The sequence below is a fragment of the Tupaia chinensis genome, unplaced genomic scaffold, assembly GCF_000334495.1.
Source record: "Tupaia chinensis unplaced genomic scaffold, TupChi_1.0 Scaffold000407_1, whole genome shotgun sequence".
Taxonomy (NCBI): domain Eukaryota; kingdom Metazoa; phylum Chordata; class Mammalia; order Scandentia; family Tupaiidae; genus Tupaia; species Tupaia belangeri.
Window position 1 is genome coordinate 987,972 of NW_006159909.1, and position 19,804 is coordinate 1,007,775.

The window sequence follows — 19,804 nt, forward strand, 5'->3', positions numbered from 1 at the left end:
TATATATGCCAACCAGGTGGCAGGTGGCATGGTTCTAGTCCAGGACCTGGCAGCTTGGAAAACATGCCAAGCATCTATGCCCAAAATCGCTAGAGGAGAATGGAGTAGAAGGGACTGTGACCTGTTCATCACCCCTGGGGTTTGATTTCCCACTTTCCCTCCCTTCCTTCTTCTCTCTTTCTCTCTCTCTCTGGTGAGCCTATATGCTCTGTAGCAAAGACCTGGAAAAAAAATCATCTTTGGGAAAAATGGAATCTTTAAATATTAGGCTTATGTTTATCTGTAGACAAAATGAATTTTGGTAATTTATTGGTTTATTTGAGAATTTTCTTGGACTAATATAGCTCCTCATTTGCGTAGTGTTTTCAGCCTTCATCCAAAGTAGAATAAGAACATTATTTTAAAAATCTAATATTTGAAATACCAAATTAACATAAGAATTGTTTTAGTCTGGATTAGATCTGTAGTGTCCTTACTGTGTCCTGTGCCTACATAGGTAGAAATGTGTATTTTTCTTAAACTGTTTTAATCAGTTTTAATATATGCTTACATCCATATGAAGGACAGAAATAAACATTTGAAAGTATAAGAAAAGTATATGGGTGAAAGGGGCTGATATAGATAAATTTACATAATCTCTTAACAAGTTTGAAAATATCCAGAGGTGGTTATTTTTGTTTGTGTGTTTGTTTGTTTTGCAAACAAAGGTTCCTCCCCGGGCAGAAGAAATCACCATTCCAGCTGATGTCACTCCTGAGAGAGTTCCAACACACATTGTAGATTACTCAGGTAATGAAAGCCTCTTGACACTGAGGATATCCTGAAACAAGTCCTTCTGAGCTTTTAAAAGTGTTCAGAGAGAAGGGGTCTGTTCTCCGTAGTAGGACATGATCTTGTATTATTCTTGTCTCATTTATGTCTCCACCAGCCCCTCCCCGACACCCTACCCGAAGCTTCCATCTGGCTGTTCTCTGTCCCCAAAATACTAAGTCAGGCTCCAAAATAATGCAACAGAAGAAGGAATGGTACATGTAGTAGTAAGTCATTCCCTGCCTTGAACTGGCATGTTTGCAGAGAGAAGTTCTGCTCAACTTTATCATCATGCATTCAGGCATGCTGTCATGACTTAGAAAGATGTCTGAATTTGAGAATTTGTTCTTTAAAGTTTGTCAACCTTCCTTTCAAGTAAAATAATAATACAGCTGTCAGCTTGGTTACACCATAGGATATTAGAAGCACGTCTGCATTGTTTCTAATTAAAAGTTTTTGACACACTTTTTAAAAACATTTTTAAAAGAATTTATGTATTTATATTTGTTGTTATGATTATTTCTTAATTTGACCAGCAAGAGAGAAAGAGAAAATGAGAAAGCAAGCCACCAGGTCCAAACTGCATATAGCCCTGTGGGTGTCCAGCGCCCCAACCACCATGCCATCTGCCAGCTCCAGACTCACTGATACTTTTTTTTTAGAGAATTATTTATTCAGTTTTATTTATTTATTCATTTATTTTAATTTGACCAGAGAGAAGCGGAAAGAGAGAGAGAAGGAAAGTAAGAAAGCAAGCCAGCAGGTCTGGGACTTGAACTATGGTTGGCCATGTGGGAGTGTCCAGCACTTTAACCACCATGCCACCTGCTGGTCCCCACTGATACTTTTTTAAAAGAATTATTTTATTTAACTTTACTTGTTTGTTTATTTATTTTAATTTGACCAGAGAGGAACAGAGAGGGAGAGAGAGAGAGAAAGAAAGTTGCCAGGCCTGGACTTAAACCGCAGTTAGTCATGTGGGAATCTAGCACTCTTAACTACCATGCCACCTATTGGCCCCTCACTGATACTTTGTAATTATCAAATTATTTTGGTTTGTTCTGGAACTTCTTCTTTTCTTTTTGGAGAGGTTTTTGCTCTAGGGTGCGTGCGCTCGCCCGAAAGAGAGAGACAGAGAGACAGAAAATGACAAATTGCCCTCCTCCCCCCGGTGGATGGCCATGCCGCAGTCCTTTCTCCTCCATTCTCCTCTTGGGATCTTGGGCACACATGCACATGTGCCTGGCATGAGTTTAAGCCACCGGGTCCAGGACTCTAACCATGGTCGACTACATGGGAGTCCAGTGACATAGCCATTACGCCAATTGCTGGTCCCTGGAGCTTCTTTTTTTTTTTTAAATGGGTATAAATACATGGGTAATACTTAGTTTTGCTAAAGGAAGCACTAGACCTGTACTAATACCTGTAGAGTTTTTTCCTTAGGCTTTTAAAGCTTATTCATTTATTTCTTCCTAGACAGAGGAGGACAGGTATTCTCCAAAAGGGAGCACCTGTCTCAGCCATGATCCAGTCCCAGTCTCAGCTGGCCCAGATTACAGTGATACATGTGCACGTGACATGCTCAGGGAGGTTCTGGAAGAGATTCCAAGACCTTTCCCTTGGAGGTTCAGTTGCATTACTGTGGCACCACGACCTAGCCCACCTGTGCTTAGACAACGCTTGAAACATGACTATTCTAAATTGAAATGTTCTGTAAATGCAGAATGCAACTAGATTTTGAAAACAGTATGGAAAAAGGAATGTTAAATATCTCAGGGTTTTTTTAGTTTGACTCCTTTTTATTCATGATAGAGCACAAGAGGTGATGGGAGAGGAGAGAGAGCACCCTCCAGTGGGGCCTGGTTATGACTCAACCCTTTTTCCTCCAGTTCTCCATTCGGTCAGGATCCTGAGCATCTATGTGCTAACCTAGCATAAAGCTGGCAGGGCCTGGGACCAGCAGTTAGCGTAATGGCTATGTCTCTGGACTCCCACGTAGTCGACCGTGGTTCGAGTCCCGGACCCGGTGGCTTAAACTCACGCCGGGCGCGTGTGCGTGCGTGCCCAAGATCCCGAGAGGAGAATGGAGGAGAAGGGATTGCGGCGTGGCCATCCCCCCTGGGGAGTGATTTCCTGCTTTCTATCTCTCTGTCTCTCTCTGTCTGTCTGGCGAGCGCACGCGCCCTATAGCAAAAACCTCTCCAAAAAAAAAAAAAAAAGCTGGCAGGGCTGGATTCAGAATCCGGTCCGCCATGTTGGATCTGGCTTCCTCTGTACAGTACCTAACCACTGAACATGGGGTCAGCCTCATCTCAATCATTTTTCTTTATCTTTTTTTTTTTTTTTTAAATTTGCTAGAGAGCACATGTACACTTCACAGACAGACTAGGGAGGGTTAGTGCTGGCCCTCAGTAATATTTGTATTAAGTACATGTTGAAATGAAGTCTTTTTCATGTTTAAAGAAATAATAAAATAGGAGTCAGCAGGTGGCATGGTGGTTAGGGATGCTGGACTCCCACATGGCCAACCACAATTTGAGTCTCGAACCAGGTGGCTTGCTTTCTCATTTTACCTCTCTCTCTTTCTCTGTCCCTCTCTGGTCAAATTAAAAAATTAGTAAGTTAATAAATAAATAAATTTAAGTAAAATAATTATTAAAAAAATAATAAAATAAAATATTTTATTTAAAAATACTAATTCTGTCTGTTTTATTTACCTTTTTGAGGTGACTATGAGTTAAAAACTACATCCATGGGGCCAGCCCATGGCATATGGTTAAGGCAGCTAGATCCCACATGGTCAACCCTACAGTACAAGTCCCAGACCCTGCAGCTTGAAAAACATGCTCAGTGCATGTATATGTGTGCCTAAAATCCCAAAAGGAAAGAGAAATGGAAGAATAGGGATTGGAGCCTGACCATGCCCTGTGGGGAGGTGCTTTTTTTGCTTTCCACTGCTGTCTCTCCCCAGTGACTACACTCTCTGGCAGATTTAGAAAAAAAGACAAGAAAAACCACATGTGTGGCTTACATTGTATATTGGACAGCATTGTACTCGAAGCTGAGGGGAGATGAATGCCTTTTGCTAGAATTAGGCTCGTAACTAGTTTATTTAAAGAATTACTTTTTTCAGTGTGGGTAACCACATAAGTAGATTCACTGCAGTATTAGAATTAAAGGCTTAACCTGTTGATTACCCAACATAAAGAAAAAGTAGAGGGCCGGCTTGGTGGTGTGGTGTGGTTAAGGTGTTAGACTCCCACATGACTGACTACAATTTAGTCCTGGACCCTAGTGGCTTGCTTTCTTTTTTTACCTTGGTCTCTCTCTCTTTCTCTCTCTCTCTCGTAAAATTAAAAGAAAATAAATAAATAAATAATTCTTTTTTAAAAAAAGAAAAATTAGAAAATTCATGAAAAATGTGGCCAGTTATTAGCATAATGTAAAATATTACTGAACTCATCTATGATGTTAGTTTTTATCTTTTTAAGAATTATTTTATTTAGATTTATTTACTTATTCTTTAATTTGACCAGAGAGGGACAGAGTGAGAGAGAGAGAGAAAGCAAGCCACCTGGTTCGAGACTTGAACCACAGTTGGCCGTGTGGGAGTCCAGTACCCCTAACCACCATGCCACCTGCTGGCCCTGACATTAGTTTTAATATTTCAGAAATACCAGGTGTTGGGCCAGCAGGTGGCATGGAGGTTAAGGCATTGGGTATCATATGGCTGGTTGTGTGGTTTGAGTCCCGACTCCGTGACTTGAAAATCATGCCGACCATGTATCCAGAAGAAAATCCCAGGAGGAGACTGGAGGAGAAGGAATTGTGGAATGACCATCCCCCTGGCGGATGATTTCTCATTCCCCACCCCCCACCACCACCTCTCGTGAGCACACTCACCTTATAGCAAAAACTACAAAAACAAAAACAGATATTTTTTGAGGGGGCAATACATATGTGATCTAAGGTGATCTAAATCAATGTCAGTATTGCTCTGCTCTTCATTTCTTTGATTCATTTTATTCTAGTTCATTTTATCCTTTATCAAAAATTATTTGTTTAACTTAATTTTATTTATGTACTTGTTTAATTTGACCAGAGAGGGCAGAAGGGGGGCGAGGGACAGCGGTGAGAAAGCAAGCCATCAGGTCCAGGACTCGAACCATGTCTGGCTATGTGGGAGTCCAGCATTCTTAACCACCATGCCACCTATGCCACCTGCTGGCCTCCCCAGGGTCTAGATCTTAAGTTTTTATAACCCATACTCTTACCTGGTCTTTGACCTTGTGTGTATAGGCCCTGGCTGAGCTTCTGACTCTTAAGCACCCAGTTTGCTAGCCTGAATTTCTGAGCTTTCCTGACCCTTTTAACCACTGGGCCAGATGCTGGCCTAGATTTATTACACAGTGCCTCTGCTCTTCCATACCCGAGTCGTCATCTGGTAGACCTGTCTTTCAGCAGCCACGTTATCTTAGTTCACATTTTTTCTTTGCCTGGCTGGCTCTTTTCTTTGCCACCTACTTTGGTGCTATACTTTGCCATTTGGAGGGATGTTAGATGGGTCTCATGTGGATTTCAACTTTTATGAATGTGTTCACAGTATAAACGTTGACTTTTTATAATTTGTAGAAGCAGAACAGAGTGATGAACAACTTCATCAAGAAATATCACAGGTGAGCTTAAAAAAATAGTTGTAGGTCTTATTGTGAGAAAGATGATCTTATGAGTATTTTTTCATTCATTTGCTAAGAGGGTTTTTCAGTTCTTTGTTGTTATTGCTGATTTTGAATGTGTGTTTTTGTTATGAGACTTTATAAAAATTTTCCTCTTTGAGGCAAGTTAGATTCTCTTTTTTAGTTTTTAACTTTTTTCTTACTTGGCCCAAATATATTATCTCGTTAATAATTAGATGCTGTGGTTCACATTTCAGTTTTTTAAAATGCCTTTAATTTCTCAATTTTTCTCCTAGGCTAATGTCATCTGCATAGTTTATGCTGTTAACAACAAACATTCTATTGATAAGGTATGAATGTGTGACCTTTTCCCCACTATTTTTAGTTACGTTTCAGTGAGCCTCTTTCCAAAGTTGATCCTCAATCTAGAATTTTCTGGATCAAAGGACGTAGTATTTTTCAAAAAGATCATCATTGTGGTTTAGCTCTTGTTACTTTTTGTTTTAGGTAACAAGTAGATGGATTCCTCTCATAAATGAAAGAACAGACAAAGACAGCAGGTATCTTTTTTTTCCCTTAAACTTTGTATTGAAAAATTTCACACTTACTGAAAAGGTGTAAGAAATAGTACTATGAATATTCACTTACATTCACCCTTCACTTACATTTGCTTTTTTTATTGGTTTTTCTAAAACTGTTCATCCCCCACATCTTTTTGAGGGGAATTATTTGAGGCAGCAAATATATCTGAGAGCAAAGCAAGAAACAGAGTTTGATACAGTAATGAGTCACAATTCTTGTAGCTTGAAAAACACCCAGGATACATGTGCATATGTGTCCAAAATCCTGAAAGGAGAGAGACTCAGAAAAGGACTTGCAGCATGATCATCCCCTGTGGAGAGTTGCTTTCTTTCTCTCTCCCTTCCCATCTCTGTCACCCCATCCCTTTTCCCCTCCTATCTCCCTCTGCATCCCCACCAGTGAGCACACACACCGGTGCTCTAGCAAAAAACAAAACAAAACAAAACAAAAAACAAACTAAAAATTTCGTTCCTAGACACATTTTGCCGTGTTTCAAGTGCTTAGTAGTGACCTAGTAGTAGCTCTTACTATAGAGAAGAGCATTTCCATCATCGTGGAATATTTATTGGACAGCACTGCCTTGGAGGATGCAACACCCCTATGATCCTGACACCTGCTGTTCTTGCCAGTTGTTTGAGCCATTTCCATGAGGGATTTTTCAGAGAAGACAATTTTGCCAGGATGCATCAAGCACCATTTGGGGCCACTTAATTAAAAAAATTAGGGGTCAGTCCTTTTAAACATAATGGTCACACCCAGGGTTAGGTAAACTAAATGCTCACAAGTGATTCTGTTGTAGTCTAGAATTCTAGCAAGATGCTTTTCTCCAAGCTCTCTTGCAGAATTCACAAGTAACAGTTTTCCATTAGGCTATTTCTTTTTGATATCCCCATTTAGATTTCAACATAGGCTCATAAATTAATTTGTCTAAAACAAAAATTTTAAAAACCTTTCAATCTTCTCTGTCTTAGGAGATCTACCCATTTCTGTCCTGCCAAAAACTTATATATGTTTTTTGATTTCTGCTTTTCTTTCAGTCTCTATACCTGATCTATTAGCTGCTTCTGTGCTAAAGTGTACATCAGAGCTGAACTCCTCTCCATTTGCACTGTCACTGCTTGAATCCAGACTTCTACATTTTTTCTTTTTTTTTTCCTTTTTAATTTTGCCAGAGGACATGTGTACTCACCAAAGCGGGAGAGTAAGAGAGCACCCTCCACAGGGAACAGTCATACCATGGTCCCTTTTCCTTCATTGCGCCCTTCTTTTGGAATTTTGGGTACACATGCATATGCGCCCCACATTTCTCAAGCTGCTGGGTCTAGGACTTGAACCTTCCATTCGGTCATGTAAGATACAGCTTCCTCAACCACCAAGCCATGGACTGGTCCCAGACTTCCACAGATTTAAAAATATTTTTCTTGGGACCGACAGGTGGTGTGGTGGTTAAGGGCCCTGGGCTGCCACATGGCCAACTGCGGTTTGAGTCCTAGACCTGGCAGCTTGCTTTCTCACTTTCCCTCTCTCTCTCTCTCTCTGACTCTCACTCTATCCGTCATTGTTCAAATTAAATAAATGAAGAAAGAAAGAAAGAAAGAAAGAAAGAAAGAAAGAAAGAAAGAAAGAAAGAAAGAAAGAAAGAAAGAAGAAAGAAAGAAAGTTAAATAAACAAATTCTTTATTAAAAAATATTTTTCTTAATTGAAAAAAAATCAAACATGTACAAAGGCAGAAAGAATAGTATAATGAATCCTTGTGTATCTGTCATCCAGACTCCACAGTTATCAACTGGTGGTCAGACTTATTTCATCTATTACTACTCCCATGGGAGTCATTTTAAAGTAAATTGAAATATTATATCATCCGGTAAATATGTATATTTAAAAGATAACAAATCACTGCTTTTAAAAGTATCAATCAGAGGGCCAGCAGATAGTGTGATGGTTAAGGCGCTGGATTCTCACATGATCACGTGGCCAACTACAGTTTGGTCCTGGACCCAGCCGCTTGAAAATCATGCCAGGTGCATGTCCATGAGTGCCCAAAATCCTGAGAAGAGAATGGAGTAGGAATTGTGGGGTTGCCATCCACCCTAGTGGTGATTTCTCACTTTCCCTCTCTGTCTCTGTTTCTGTTTGGCAAGTGCATGCTTTCTGTAGCAAAAACCTAAACAATAAGAAAACATACAAGAAAATTTATCAAGTCATGTCATTCTTCTGCTTATAACCCTGCAGAGGCTTCCTATTTTACATTACAATAAAACCCACACTCCTCATGGCTACTTGTAAGTTCTTATGGTCAGCCTTTGATCCTCTCTCCAACCCCATTTGATACCTTTCCCTTGCTCAGTGTCTTCCATCCCCCTCTGGCATTTTTCTGTTCTTTGGCACAACAGGATGTTTTTTTCAGTTTGAGGCCTTTGCACATGATGTCCCTTCTTTCCGAACAGCCCTTCTCTGGCTCTTCACATGTCAGATTCTGTCTCACCCTTTACTCCTCGGTTCAAATGCCGCCTTAGAGAGGCTTTTCTCTGACTGCTGTACATACTTAGCCCCTTACCGTTACTGTATTTTCTTATTTATTCTTTATAGCACTTTCTGAATTAGAAATTCAGTAATTTAGAAATTACTTGTTTATTTATTTGTTGATTGTTCATTTTCTGTTTTTCACTGTTACTGTGGGCAGGGATAATCTCTGTCTTGTGTCCTAATATTTAGAGTGGTCTGTAACTTACAATAGCTGTTCAGTAAGTATGTATTGGATCAGCGAATGAAACGGTTATCTAGGAGGCTTCACCCGACCGTTGGGGAGATTAAATAGGAGCTTTTTGGATAGAATGAGTTGTGATGTAATGATATAAATCTAAAGTCTTTTGCCCTGTTTATTTCAGGCTACCTTTGATACTGGTTGGGAACAAATCTGATTTGGTAGAATATAGTAGTATGGAGACCATTCTTCCTATTATGAATCAGTATACAGAAATAGAAACCTGTGTGGAGGTATGTCTCATCTTTTGATTTGGCAATTTATTGTTGGTAATAAACTAAATTGAGGTTGTGAATAGAAATAGGGATGATGTGGGATGGAATACATTTCCAGTTCTTTTGAAATCATGTAAACCAAATAAAACAGAGAACTTGGAATTTGGCCACTGAGTTCTTTGTAGACATTCATAAAGTAATGTCCACCAAAAAAGAAACCAAATACATTTTTCAGTTTCTTCAAAGAGTCTTATTGTTGCCTAATTTTGATAACTTAAACCATTGTTTTTAGCTCTCATAATTGATTTCAGGGAATAAAATTCTTAACTTTTTCTTTCAGTGTTCAGCAAAAAACCTGAAGAACATTTCAGAGCTCTTTTATTATGCACAGAAAGCTGTTCTTCATCCTACAGGGCCCCTGTACTGCCCAGAGGAGAAGGAGGTAACTTCCCAGGCTGTGTTTATAGGGACTGGAAGGTGTAGGTACTAACTCTAGTATGGAAGTGATTTTTAATAACTCTTAAGTATTTTTGTGAGGATGAAGTTGCTGAAATTTACATTTTTTGTTTATTAAATTATTTCTTTCCAAAAATTATTTATTTGTGTTTATCCATTCTTTTTTTTTTTTTTTCAATTTGACCAGAGAGAGACAGAGAGAGAGGGAAAGTGAGAAAGCAAGGGTTCCGCGTTGGTCATGTGGGAATGTACCAGTGCCTTAACCACCATGCCACCTGCTGGTTCCGCTAAATTGTTAATGTTTTCTAAGTACTTTTCTCCACTGACATTCACATTAATACTCAGACTATTTTCCAGATCAAAAACTGTTTCTGGAACTGCCATTAAAACAAACAAATAAGAATTGTTAACAATAACAACAAAGAAATACAAAGACTTAGCTGACTTTTGCTTTCTTATCACAAAATTGATAAACTGAGGAGTCTGGACAGCAGTGCATTCACAAAAGGCAATGTTCTGAAAGATTGATCCACGTGGGAGGGTTGTCGGTTTGAGTCTGGCGACTTCCCTGAGTATGCCAGACATACATGTGTGCATGGTCTGGGATAGCTGAGGTTCAGGTGGATCATGGTGCCCAGACCCTGTTGAGGTACTGTATTTCTCTTGCACCAGCTCACTTTCTTGATCATGGAAGAAAAAATAAATAAACTTAAAAATCTACAAACTTTAAAAACACACAAACAAAAAAATCTCATGTTTTTTGACATGGGTAAAACATGCAATACCCTTTGAATACTCTTTTATTTTTTTAACTAAAAAATACAGTAATTCCTTATTGAACTATCTAAAATTGAATATCTTACTTTTCAAAATTAATTAAAAGGAGGCTAGCAGGTAGTGTGGTGGTTAAGGCTCTGGACTCCCACATGACCAACCAGGGTTTGAGTCCTGGACTTGGCTGCTTGCTTTCTCTCTTTCCCAAATCTGTCTCTGTCTCTGACTCTCTGTCTCTAGTGAGCACATATGGCCTATAGCAAATTTTTAAAAAATGATAAATAAAATGAAATAAATACATCTTTTTTTGGTGTGTAGAGGTTTATTGCCTTAGAGTTCATGTGCTCACCAGAAAGAGAGTAAAAGAGGCAGTGAGAAGAAAAGTGAGAAAGCTCCAAGGAGGGATGGCCATGCCGTGATTCCTTTTTCTCCATTCTCCAAAGAGAGGGCATGCACGCCCCGCATGAGTTTGAAGCCACCAGGTCTAGGACTCGAACTGCGGTCAGCCACGTGGGAGTCCAGTGACAACTGCTACACCATCTGCTGTCTCCAAATAAATAATAATTATTTAAAAATTAATTAATAATTTTGAGAGATAACCAACAGACCATAAAATTCACTTTATTTATTTTTTTAAAGATTTTTGCTATAGGTTACATGCCACTGGGATGATTGCCACAATCTCTTCTCTTCCAGTAGCCTCTCAGGATGTTGAGCATGCACACACATGAGCCTGGCATGATTTTCAAGGTGCCAGGTCTGGGACTTGAACCATGGTCAACCATGTAGGAATCCAGTGCCACACCACCTGCTGGCCCTAAATTCACCCCTTTAAAAGTGTGCAATTTTGTGTATTTTAGCATATTCACAAGGTTAGGAAATCATTACCACTGTCTAATTCCAGAACATTTCATCAACCCTTAAATAAACCCTAAACCCATTAGCAGTAACTACATTCACCCCTTTGTGCAGCCCCTGCCATCACTAATCTACTTTCTGTTTCTATGGACATTTTATGTAAATGGAATCATTATAATATGTGACCTTTTGTGTCTGGCTCTTTTCAGTAGCATAATGTTTTTAATATATATTTGTGTTACCGCATGTATTAGTATTTCATTTCTTTTTATTAGCAAATAATATTCAAGTGCATGGATAAACCACATTTATTTTATCCCTTTATCTGGTGGACATTTTGGGTAGTTTCTACTTTCTGGCTATTATGAATAGATTGCTGTGAACGTTCATATACAAGTTTTTTTGGAACGTCTGTTTTCATTTTTTTTTTTTCTTTCTTTTTTTTTTTCTTTTTTTTTGAGAGGTTTTTTTTTTTTCGCTATAGGGCGCGTGCGCTTGCCAGACAGACAGAGAGAGACATAGAGACAGAAAGCGAGAAATCACCCCCCAGGGGGGATGGTCACGCCGCAATCCCTTCTCCTCCACTCTCCTCTCGGGATCTTGGGCACGTACGCACACGCGCCCGGCGTGAGTTTTAAGCCACCGGGTCCGGGACGCGAACCGCGGTCGACTACGTGGGAGTCCAGCGACATAGCCATTACGCTAACTGCTGGTTCCCTGTTTTCATTTTTCATGAGGGAGGGAAGGTGAGAAATCATCCCCCCGGGGAGATGGCCACACCACAATCCCTTCTTCATTTTCCTCTCAAGATTTTGGGCAGGCTTGCACACACACATGCCCAGTGTGTTTTTCTAATCACCAGGTCCAGAACTTGAACTGTATATCAGCCATGTAGAATCCAGCCACCTTAACCTCCACGCCACCCGCTGAATGAGTTGAAATTCCCTGATGGCTAACAATATTTGACATTTTTTTATGCGGTTAATGATCATTTATATGTCTGCTCTGGAGAAATGTCTATTCAAGGTAGTTTGTCCATTTTTAAAAAATCTTTCATCAGAGACAGAGAAATATGTACCCTTGACAGGGTTTCACCACACTGTGATTGTCTACCCCAGCCTCCCAACCAGCCAGGATTACTGGTATGCTCTGATACACCTTGTGTGTTCAGGTTGGCCTGAACCTAGGCCTCCCTTCAGCATATAGATTTTTAACTGGCAAAGCTAATGTATTTTCTGAGCTCAAATTCCAGTTCTAGTATTATTTTGGGGGGACCTTGATGTAAAAGAAATGTCTGTATTTTATAATTCATTTAACGGTGCAGTTAAGTTTCTAACCCTCAGTTTGAACTAATTGATCTGTAGCATAATGGTCCTGGCGCTGGACGCCCCCTTCGTTGATGGTGGTTTGAGTACCGTACCAGCAGTTTCAAACTCATGCCCGGAGCATGCGCACGCGTGCCCAAAATCCCAAAAAGAGAATGGAGGAAAAAGGATTGCAGTGTGACCTTCCCCTGAGGGTGTTTTCTCACTTTCTTTCTGTCTGGTGAGCTCACGTGCCCTTTAGCAAGAATCCCTCCAAAAAAATGACAGCCAAAAGACAAACACCAAAAAAAAAGAACCTAATGTAATTCTGTAATTATCCTTCAAGCTACAAATGTGTGGGTTTTGTTTTTTTTAATTGTTACAAGGCATGTGCACTCGCTGGAGTGTGGCAGAGAGAGAGAAAGAGAGGCAGAAAATTAGAAAGCACCCTTCAGGAAGAATGACCACACCAGAGTCCTTCTCCATTCTCCTCTTGGACTTTTGGACATACATGTACACACACCAGGCATGTTTTTCAAGCTGCCAGTCCGAACTAGACCTGTATAATTGCCCATGTGGGATCTAGCCACCTTAGCCACCACACCACCAGCTGGCCTATAAATGTACTCATTTAAAACCATATGTCTGTGTATATATGTATTTGTACAAAATGACATTTTCAAAGATGAAATAAACATGTAAAGTCTCATTACAGATCTGCATTATTGTATGGATATTGACAGTTAATTTTCCTGGTACCCAACACTAACTTTGAATTCCAATTAGGCTAATTGTTAGCCCTTCAAAACAAGTCTTTTATTTTAGATCTATGTAGCAAAATGATACTCGGCTATTATTATATTTTGAATTTCATCAATAAAGCTTTTGTGGAGGTCCTGGCAGGTGGCATAGTGGTTAAGGCAGCTGGACTCCCGCATGGCTGACCACAGTATGGAAATTTAGTTTTTCCTCTGGCTTTACAAGTACCTACATGGTACTTGTAGGTACTTAAAAAGTACCTTGATTTTGCTTTTTGGCCCCAAAGCCCACCATGTGGCCCTTTATAGGAAAGTGATGACGCCTTGTATAAGTAGTTATTAACCTGATTTATCCCTTTATCTGATGCTGATTTATTCTTACTTATCTTGGCTTATTGTAGTGCTCATTAATTGGGATGCTTTCAGACTTCTTTTTTTACTCCTTTTATTTATTTCTCACATGAGAGAGAGCTAGGCACCTCCCAACAGGTCTTCACGCTGCGATGCACCCTAGTCTCGGTCTAGATCACGGGCACGTGTCAACACATGCCCTCCTTGCACAGAGTCCTGGGGACACAAACCCAGGACCTTCCCATGTGGCCTGGCAGCATGGAGCATTGTGTTCTCACTATGCTGCCATCAGCCCTCTGACTGACTCGTGGTCTTTTTTTTTTAAAGAATTATTTATTTTATTTTATTGTTATTTTTAATTTACCAGAGAGAGAGAGGAAAAATGAGAAAGCAGTCCACCAGGTCTGGGACTCAGACAGCAGTCAGCCATGTGGGAGTTCAGTGTCTTAATCACCACATCACCTGCTGGCTGCTCATTGACTCTTTTTTCTTTCCCTAGAGAAATGTTTGCTATAGGGTGCATGTGCTCTCCACAAAGACAGAGAAACTCCCTGGGGGGGATGGCAATGCTGCAGCCCCTTCTCTTCCATTCTCCTTTCAGTATTTTGGACATGCACACACATGTACCCAGTGTGTTTCAAGCTGCTGGGTCCAGGACTTGAACTATGGTCAACCATGTGGAAGTCCAGTACCGTAACCATATGCCACCTGCTGATTTAGCCCCTCTCCCAGAGACTCTTAATCCAGCACTTCCCAAATTTGCATTATTTTAATGGTCACTAGGTATACTTGTTAAAAGCACAAATTGCATTCTTATTCAGTCAAATTCAGTTTTTGTTTTGTTTTGTTTTTAAGAGCATATTTGGTATAGGGCACGTGTGCTTGCTGGAGAGACAGAGAGACAAAGTGAAAAATCATTCCCCAGAGGGGATGGCCATGCCATAGTCCCTTCTCCTCCATCCTCTTTTCCGGATCTTGGGCATGTACGCACATGCACCTGGCATGAGTTTCAAGCTACTGGGTCTGGAACTTGAACTGCAGTCAACTAAATGGGAGTCTGACGATGTGGCCATTATGCCATCTCTGGTCCCCATATTCTGTTTTATGATCAAGGAAATTTGATAAATGGTCTTATACTATAGGAATTTGTCTCTGAAGCTTTACCCTAGGGATATATTAAATCTTCTTATTAGTTTATTCTCAAGCCTTACTTGCTACTTAGTTTTCAGGCCTATTATTAGTTCTGCTAATTTCCCTTCATCCCTCCCAATTCCACAAAAGAAAAACATCTACCACTATATATGTTACTCATTTCTTATCCTTTTTTTTTTTTTTCCTGGAGAGGTTTTCGCTATAGGGCACGTGCGCTTGCCAGACAGACAGAGAGAGACAGAGAGATAGAAAGCGAGAAATCACCCCCCAGGGGGGATGGCCACGCTGCAGTCCCTTCTCCTTCATTCTCCTCTCGGGATCTTGGGCACGCACGCACACGCACCCGGCGTGAGTTTTAAGCCACCGGGTCCAGGACACGAACCGCGGTCAACTACGTGGGAGTCCAGCGACATAGCCATTACGCTAACTGCTGGTCCCACAGGCCTCCAGACTCATTTCTTAGATGGACTCACCTGATATGTAAAATGTACACCTTTTTTTTTTGTTTTGAGAGGTTTTTTCGCTATAAGGTGCGTGCGCTCTCCAGACAGACAAGACAGAGAGACAGAAAGCGAGAAATCACCCCCCAGGGGGGATGGCCATGCCACAATCCCTTCCCCTCCATTCTCCTCTCGGGATCTTGGGCACGCACGCACACGCACCCGGCGTGAGTTTTAAGCCACCGGGTCCAGGACACGAACCGCGGTCAACTACGTGGGAGTCCAGCGACATAGCCATTACGCTAACTGCTGGTTCCCTAAAATGTACAACTTTTGGCCTACACGTTGTTTTTCATAAGTACAAGCTTTAATTTGAGTTTGTACCCAAATCTTACATTTAGATAACAATTATAAGCTTATATTTAGACAATAATTATAAGCTTATAAGCACAGATTTCAAGTGGAATCATCAAAAAGATCATGTTGAGAATTAATGTCTGAGCTGTAAATATTTCTAGTGATGATGAACTCTGTATGAGCCATGGCATCCTCAGCTTATCTAATCATGAAAAAGATGTGACCGAATGTAGTAACATGGACTGTGTGTATAGGTGTAAATTACTCGTATGAAAATATTTTTATTACTGTAAATTTTTTTTTCGTTTGTATTTTTAAGTAATTGCCAGAGGGCATGTGTGGCTGCCAAAAAGAGACAGAGTAAGAGAGAATGAAAGGGAAACAGCACCTCCCCAAATGGAGCGTGACCACACCGTAATCCCTTCTCCTCCATTTCTCCGTCTTCTTGGAATTTGGGGCATGCATACACATGTGTCCAGCATGTTTTTCAAGCTGCTAAGGCCAGGGTTTGAATTGTGGTCAGCCTTTGTAGGATCTGGCTTCCCTTAACCACCAGGTTCTAGGGTCAACCCTATAAAAGCTTTTTTTTTTATAGCTTTATTGAGGTATAATTTTTAATTATAGTTTTTTTTGATATTATATTTCAAGGTGGTTAGTATTTAAATATCACATTGAGCTAATGCTAGAGTATTTTAGCTTCCAATGCATTTCAAGCTCGAATGAAAACGCATTATTACTGTTTATTTCTTCAAGTTATACACACACACACACACACACACACTGGAGGTTTTTGCTATAGGGCGTGTGTTCTCGCCAGAAAGACAGAGACAGGGAGACAGAAAGCGAGAAATCCCCCCCCAGGGGGGATGGTCCCGCCGCAATCCCTTCTCCTCCATTCTCCGCTCAGGATCTTGGACACACACGCACACGTGCCCGGCGTAAGTTTAAGCCACCAGGTCCGGGACTCGAACCGCAGTCGACTACATGGGAGTCCAGCGACATAGCCATTACGCTAACTGCTGGTCCCCAAGTTATATTTTTTAAGTTATTTTTGTTTTACATCATGCTAGCTGTTGCTACTTTTGGAAACATTTAGTTTATTACATAACATGTTTCTCTAATGGAGATCAAATAAAATATAAGTGTATTTCTTCTTTATATTAATACTGAACATCTAAAATTAGGATCACAGTTATAACAGTAGTATCTTACCATTCATTATTTAAAAAGATAAATCACCCATGCCTGAAAATGTTGAAGGAGGCCCTAGCCAATGTTCCTAAATGTTTGACTTACTTCCCTGATTTGTATGTTACATTTTATCTTTTTCTCACTATGTCATATTATATAACCACAGAACCCATTTCAAAGAAAAAAAGGGTGGGGGCAATCATATGTGTATGTTTGGAAGACAATTATTTATTTTTTCAAGAACATCTTTTCTGCATTTGAGTTTGATAGCGTGATCAAAGCTGGGCTTGGATAGCCACGTGACTGAAGGTACAAGTTAATAAGTGCCCTTGTCATCACCCTGCCATCTCATTTCTCTGACTCAGATGAATTCCGTAAGGGATCTAGCTCTAAGTTTATGCAAAATTTCAAAGATCTTTCCAGAAGTTTCATTTTCAAAATTATTGATAGTGCTTTCTCTATATTGATTATACAAGTTAGATGTGCCTGGGCCTTAATTTTAAATCCTTAGGGCTAACCCCACGACAGAATGGTTCATTGCTTTACATTGGAACCAGATCCCACATGGCTGACTATGGTTTGAGTCCTGCCCTCTGCAGCTTAAAAAAAACAAAAACAAAAACAAAAAACACTCTGGTGCTTGTGTTTGCATGCCCCAAATCCTGAGAGAATGAAGAAATGGAGGAAAAATTATTTTAGTGTGTCCACATCTCACTGGAGAGCACTTTTTTCCTATCTATGTCCCTCATTCACTTTCTCTGGTGAGTTTACACATCCTCTGGGGGAAAAAAAAAGCCTAATAATATTTATTCTATTCATTGTAATTCTCAGAGTAGAAATGAAAGAAGTTGTCAAAATATGTTTCTAACAGCTTTACTCATAAAGGTTTTAGAGAGTCATAAAAGGCAAGATTCCTTTTTTTTTTTTAGGAGGTTTTTGCTATAGGGCACGTGTGCTCGCCAGACAGACAGAAAGTGAGAAATCACCCCCCAGGGGGGATGACCATGCCGCAATCCCTTCTCCTCTCGAGATCTTGGGCACACACGCATATGCACCTGGCATGAGTTTAAGCCACCGGGTCCAGGACTTGAACAACGGTCGACTACATGGAAGTCCAGCGACATAGCCATTACGCCAACTGCTGGTCCTAAGATTCCTTTTTTTTAAGTGTAAATAATTCTTATAATAGGGAGTAAGTCTTTTGCACTTTTAACCAATGACATTTTGCCACCTATTTGTAAATAAGCACATTTTATATCCCAACTTTAATATACACACAAGGGACCATTCAAAACATAAGTTCCAGGACCAGCAGTTGGCATAATGGCTATGTCACTGGACTCCCATGTAGTCGACTACAATTGGAGTCCTGGACCCAGTGGCTTAAATTCACACCAGGCATGTGTACATGTGTGCCCAAGATCCCGAGAGGAGAATGGAGGAGAAGGGATTGCGGCATGGTCATCCCCCCTGGGGGGTGATTTCTCACTTTCTGCCTCTCTGTCTCTCTCTGTCTTTCTGGCAAGCACACATGCCCTATAGCAAAAACCTCTCAAAACAAAACAAAACATGAGTTCCATTCTGCTACTAGAAAGCTGGTTATCAGAAGTTGGAGTCAAGGAGAAAAAACCGCTTAGTAGTTAATAAGTCAGTTCAAATTCCTTATGGAGTGAAGGAGATCATAAATAAATAATTCCTCTTTACATGACTAGAGAAGTAAATCTCTTCTAAAGGTGAACCTCTGTTTTTCCATCCTTAGAGGATTTGTGGTCGTGACTACATTTGCGACTATTCCAAATATCAGCCTAAGTAAATGTTGCCTCATTTACTTACAGAGGTTTGACTATAAAAGTAAATGGCTTGAGGCCAGCAGGTGGTGTGGTGGTTAAGGTGCTGGACTTCCATGTGGTAGACTGCAGTTCATGTCCCAGACCTGCCAGCTTGCTTTCTCACTTATTCTTTCTCTCGCTCTCTGGTGAGCACACCTGTAAGCATTTGAAAATAATAATAATAATAATGATAATAGCAAAGTTAAACAATTTTTAAAAGGTAAATGGCTTTGCTTCAGTTCTTTTTTCATGTATTTAATGTTTTATGAAAACAATCAGAATTATACCCAGCCTTACTCATAAAAATCATGTTTTAAATCTTATTTTAATTAAAACAGTTGTTATTTTTCTCATTGGTTTATAGATGAAACCAGCTTGTATAAAAGCCCTTACTCGTATATTTAAGATATCTGATCAAGATAATGATGGTACTCTCAATGATGCTGAACTCAACTTCTTTCAGGTAGCTGTTTTTTATTTGAGATATTTGCATATTTTTGTCTGTCTTTGCTAATAAAATCTGTAAAGAATCATTAGCTTAAATGGTGAGATGTCAATAAATATGTATCTTTTTCGTATAAAACCATCTTTCATATCAAACTATTTTTAAGCCTTTCCTTAGAGTATAAAATTCTTCTATGCCTAGGAATTGAGAAGTCTCTTTGATAGTTTCATTTCATGACATACAATGGTTGTATTAAGGATGACTTGAAGTCTGAACTCTGAATTATTTTGCTTTCTTGGTTTGTGTAACATAGCTGTACAAAGAGCCCTCTGTTTTAGAAACAGGATGAGAGGAGTTGGAAAAGTTTCTTTCCTTCTAAGTATGACTGTTTTACTTAAGTAATACAGAGCAGAGACTATCCTAATTTAAAATTTGTTTTGGTTGTGAGTCTGATTTAATATTGCTTTGTAGATTATTGTTTTATATTTTTGTGGCTTTAATGTTGATTTATTTTTAAATTCATTTTTACATTCTTTGTTAGAGAATTTGCTTCAACACTCCATTAGCTCCTCAAGCTCTGGAAGATGTCAAGAATGTAGTGAGAAAACACATCAGTGATGGTGTAGCTGACAGTGGATTAACACTTAAAGGTGAGTAGATGGTGTTTTCCCCTTTTGAACTTAATATTTTCAAAATTTGGCAGAAGGTGGAAGTCTTCATAGCATTATTTACACTTAAAGGAAATGCTGGTAATTACTAATAATGTTCAATATCTGATTTGGATATTTAACAGTTGAAACAGACAGGGCATTGTTGGGAATTATTATCACGACAGGTAGTA

At 39.8% G+C, this 19,804-nt stretch overlaps 1 protein-coding gene across 7 annotated transcripts in view; it reads left to right on the top strand.

Moving 5' to 3' along the window:
• Window positions 1-19,804, top strand: part of RHOT1 (ras homolog family member T1) — a 90,808-nt gene that overhangs the window by 35,174 nt on the left and 35,830 nt on the right. For all 7 annotated transcript variants that reach the window (XM_006154363.1, XM_006154365.1, XM_006154367.1 and 4 more), the window contains exons 3-10: window positions 708-789; window positions 5,443-5,486; window positions 5,783-5,836; window positions 5,994-6,046; window positions 8,958-9,066; window positions 9,389-9,490; window positions 18,883-18,981; window positions 19,505-19,613. In XM_006154363.1, coding sequence (XP_006154425.1) covers window positions 708-789; window positions 5,443-5,486; window positions 5,783-5,836; window positions 5,994-6,046; window positions 8,958-9,066; window positions 9,389-9,490; window positions 18,883-18,981; window positions 19,505-19,613 — 652 coding nt within the window. The remainder of the gene's footprint in view (window positions 1-707; window positions 790-5,442; window positions 5,487-5,782; window positions 5,837-5,993; window positions 6,047-8,957; window positions 9,067-9,388; window positions 9,491-18,882; window positions 18,982-19,504; window positions 19,614-19,804) is intronic.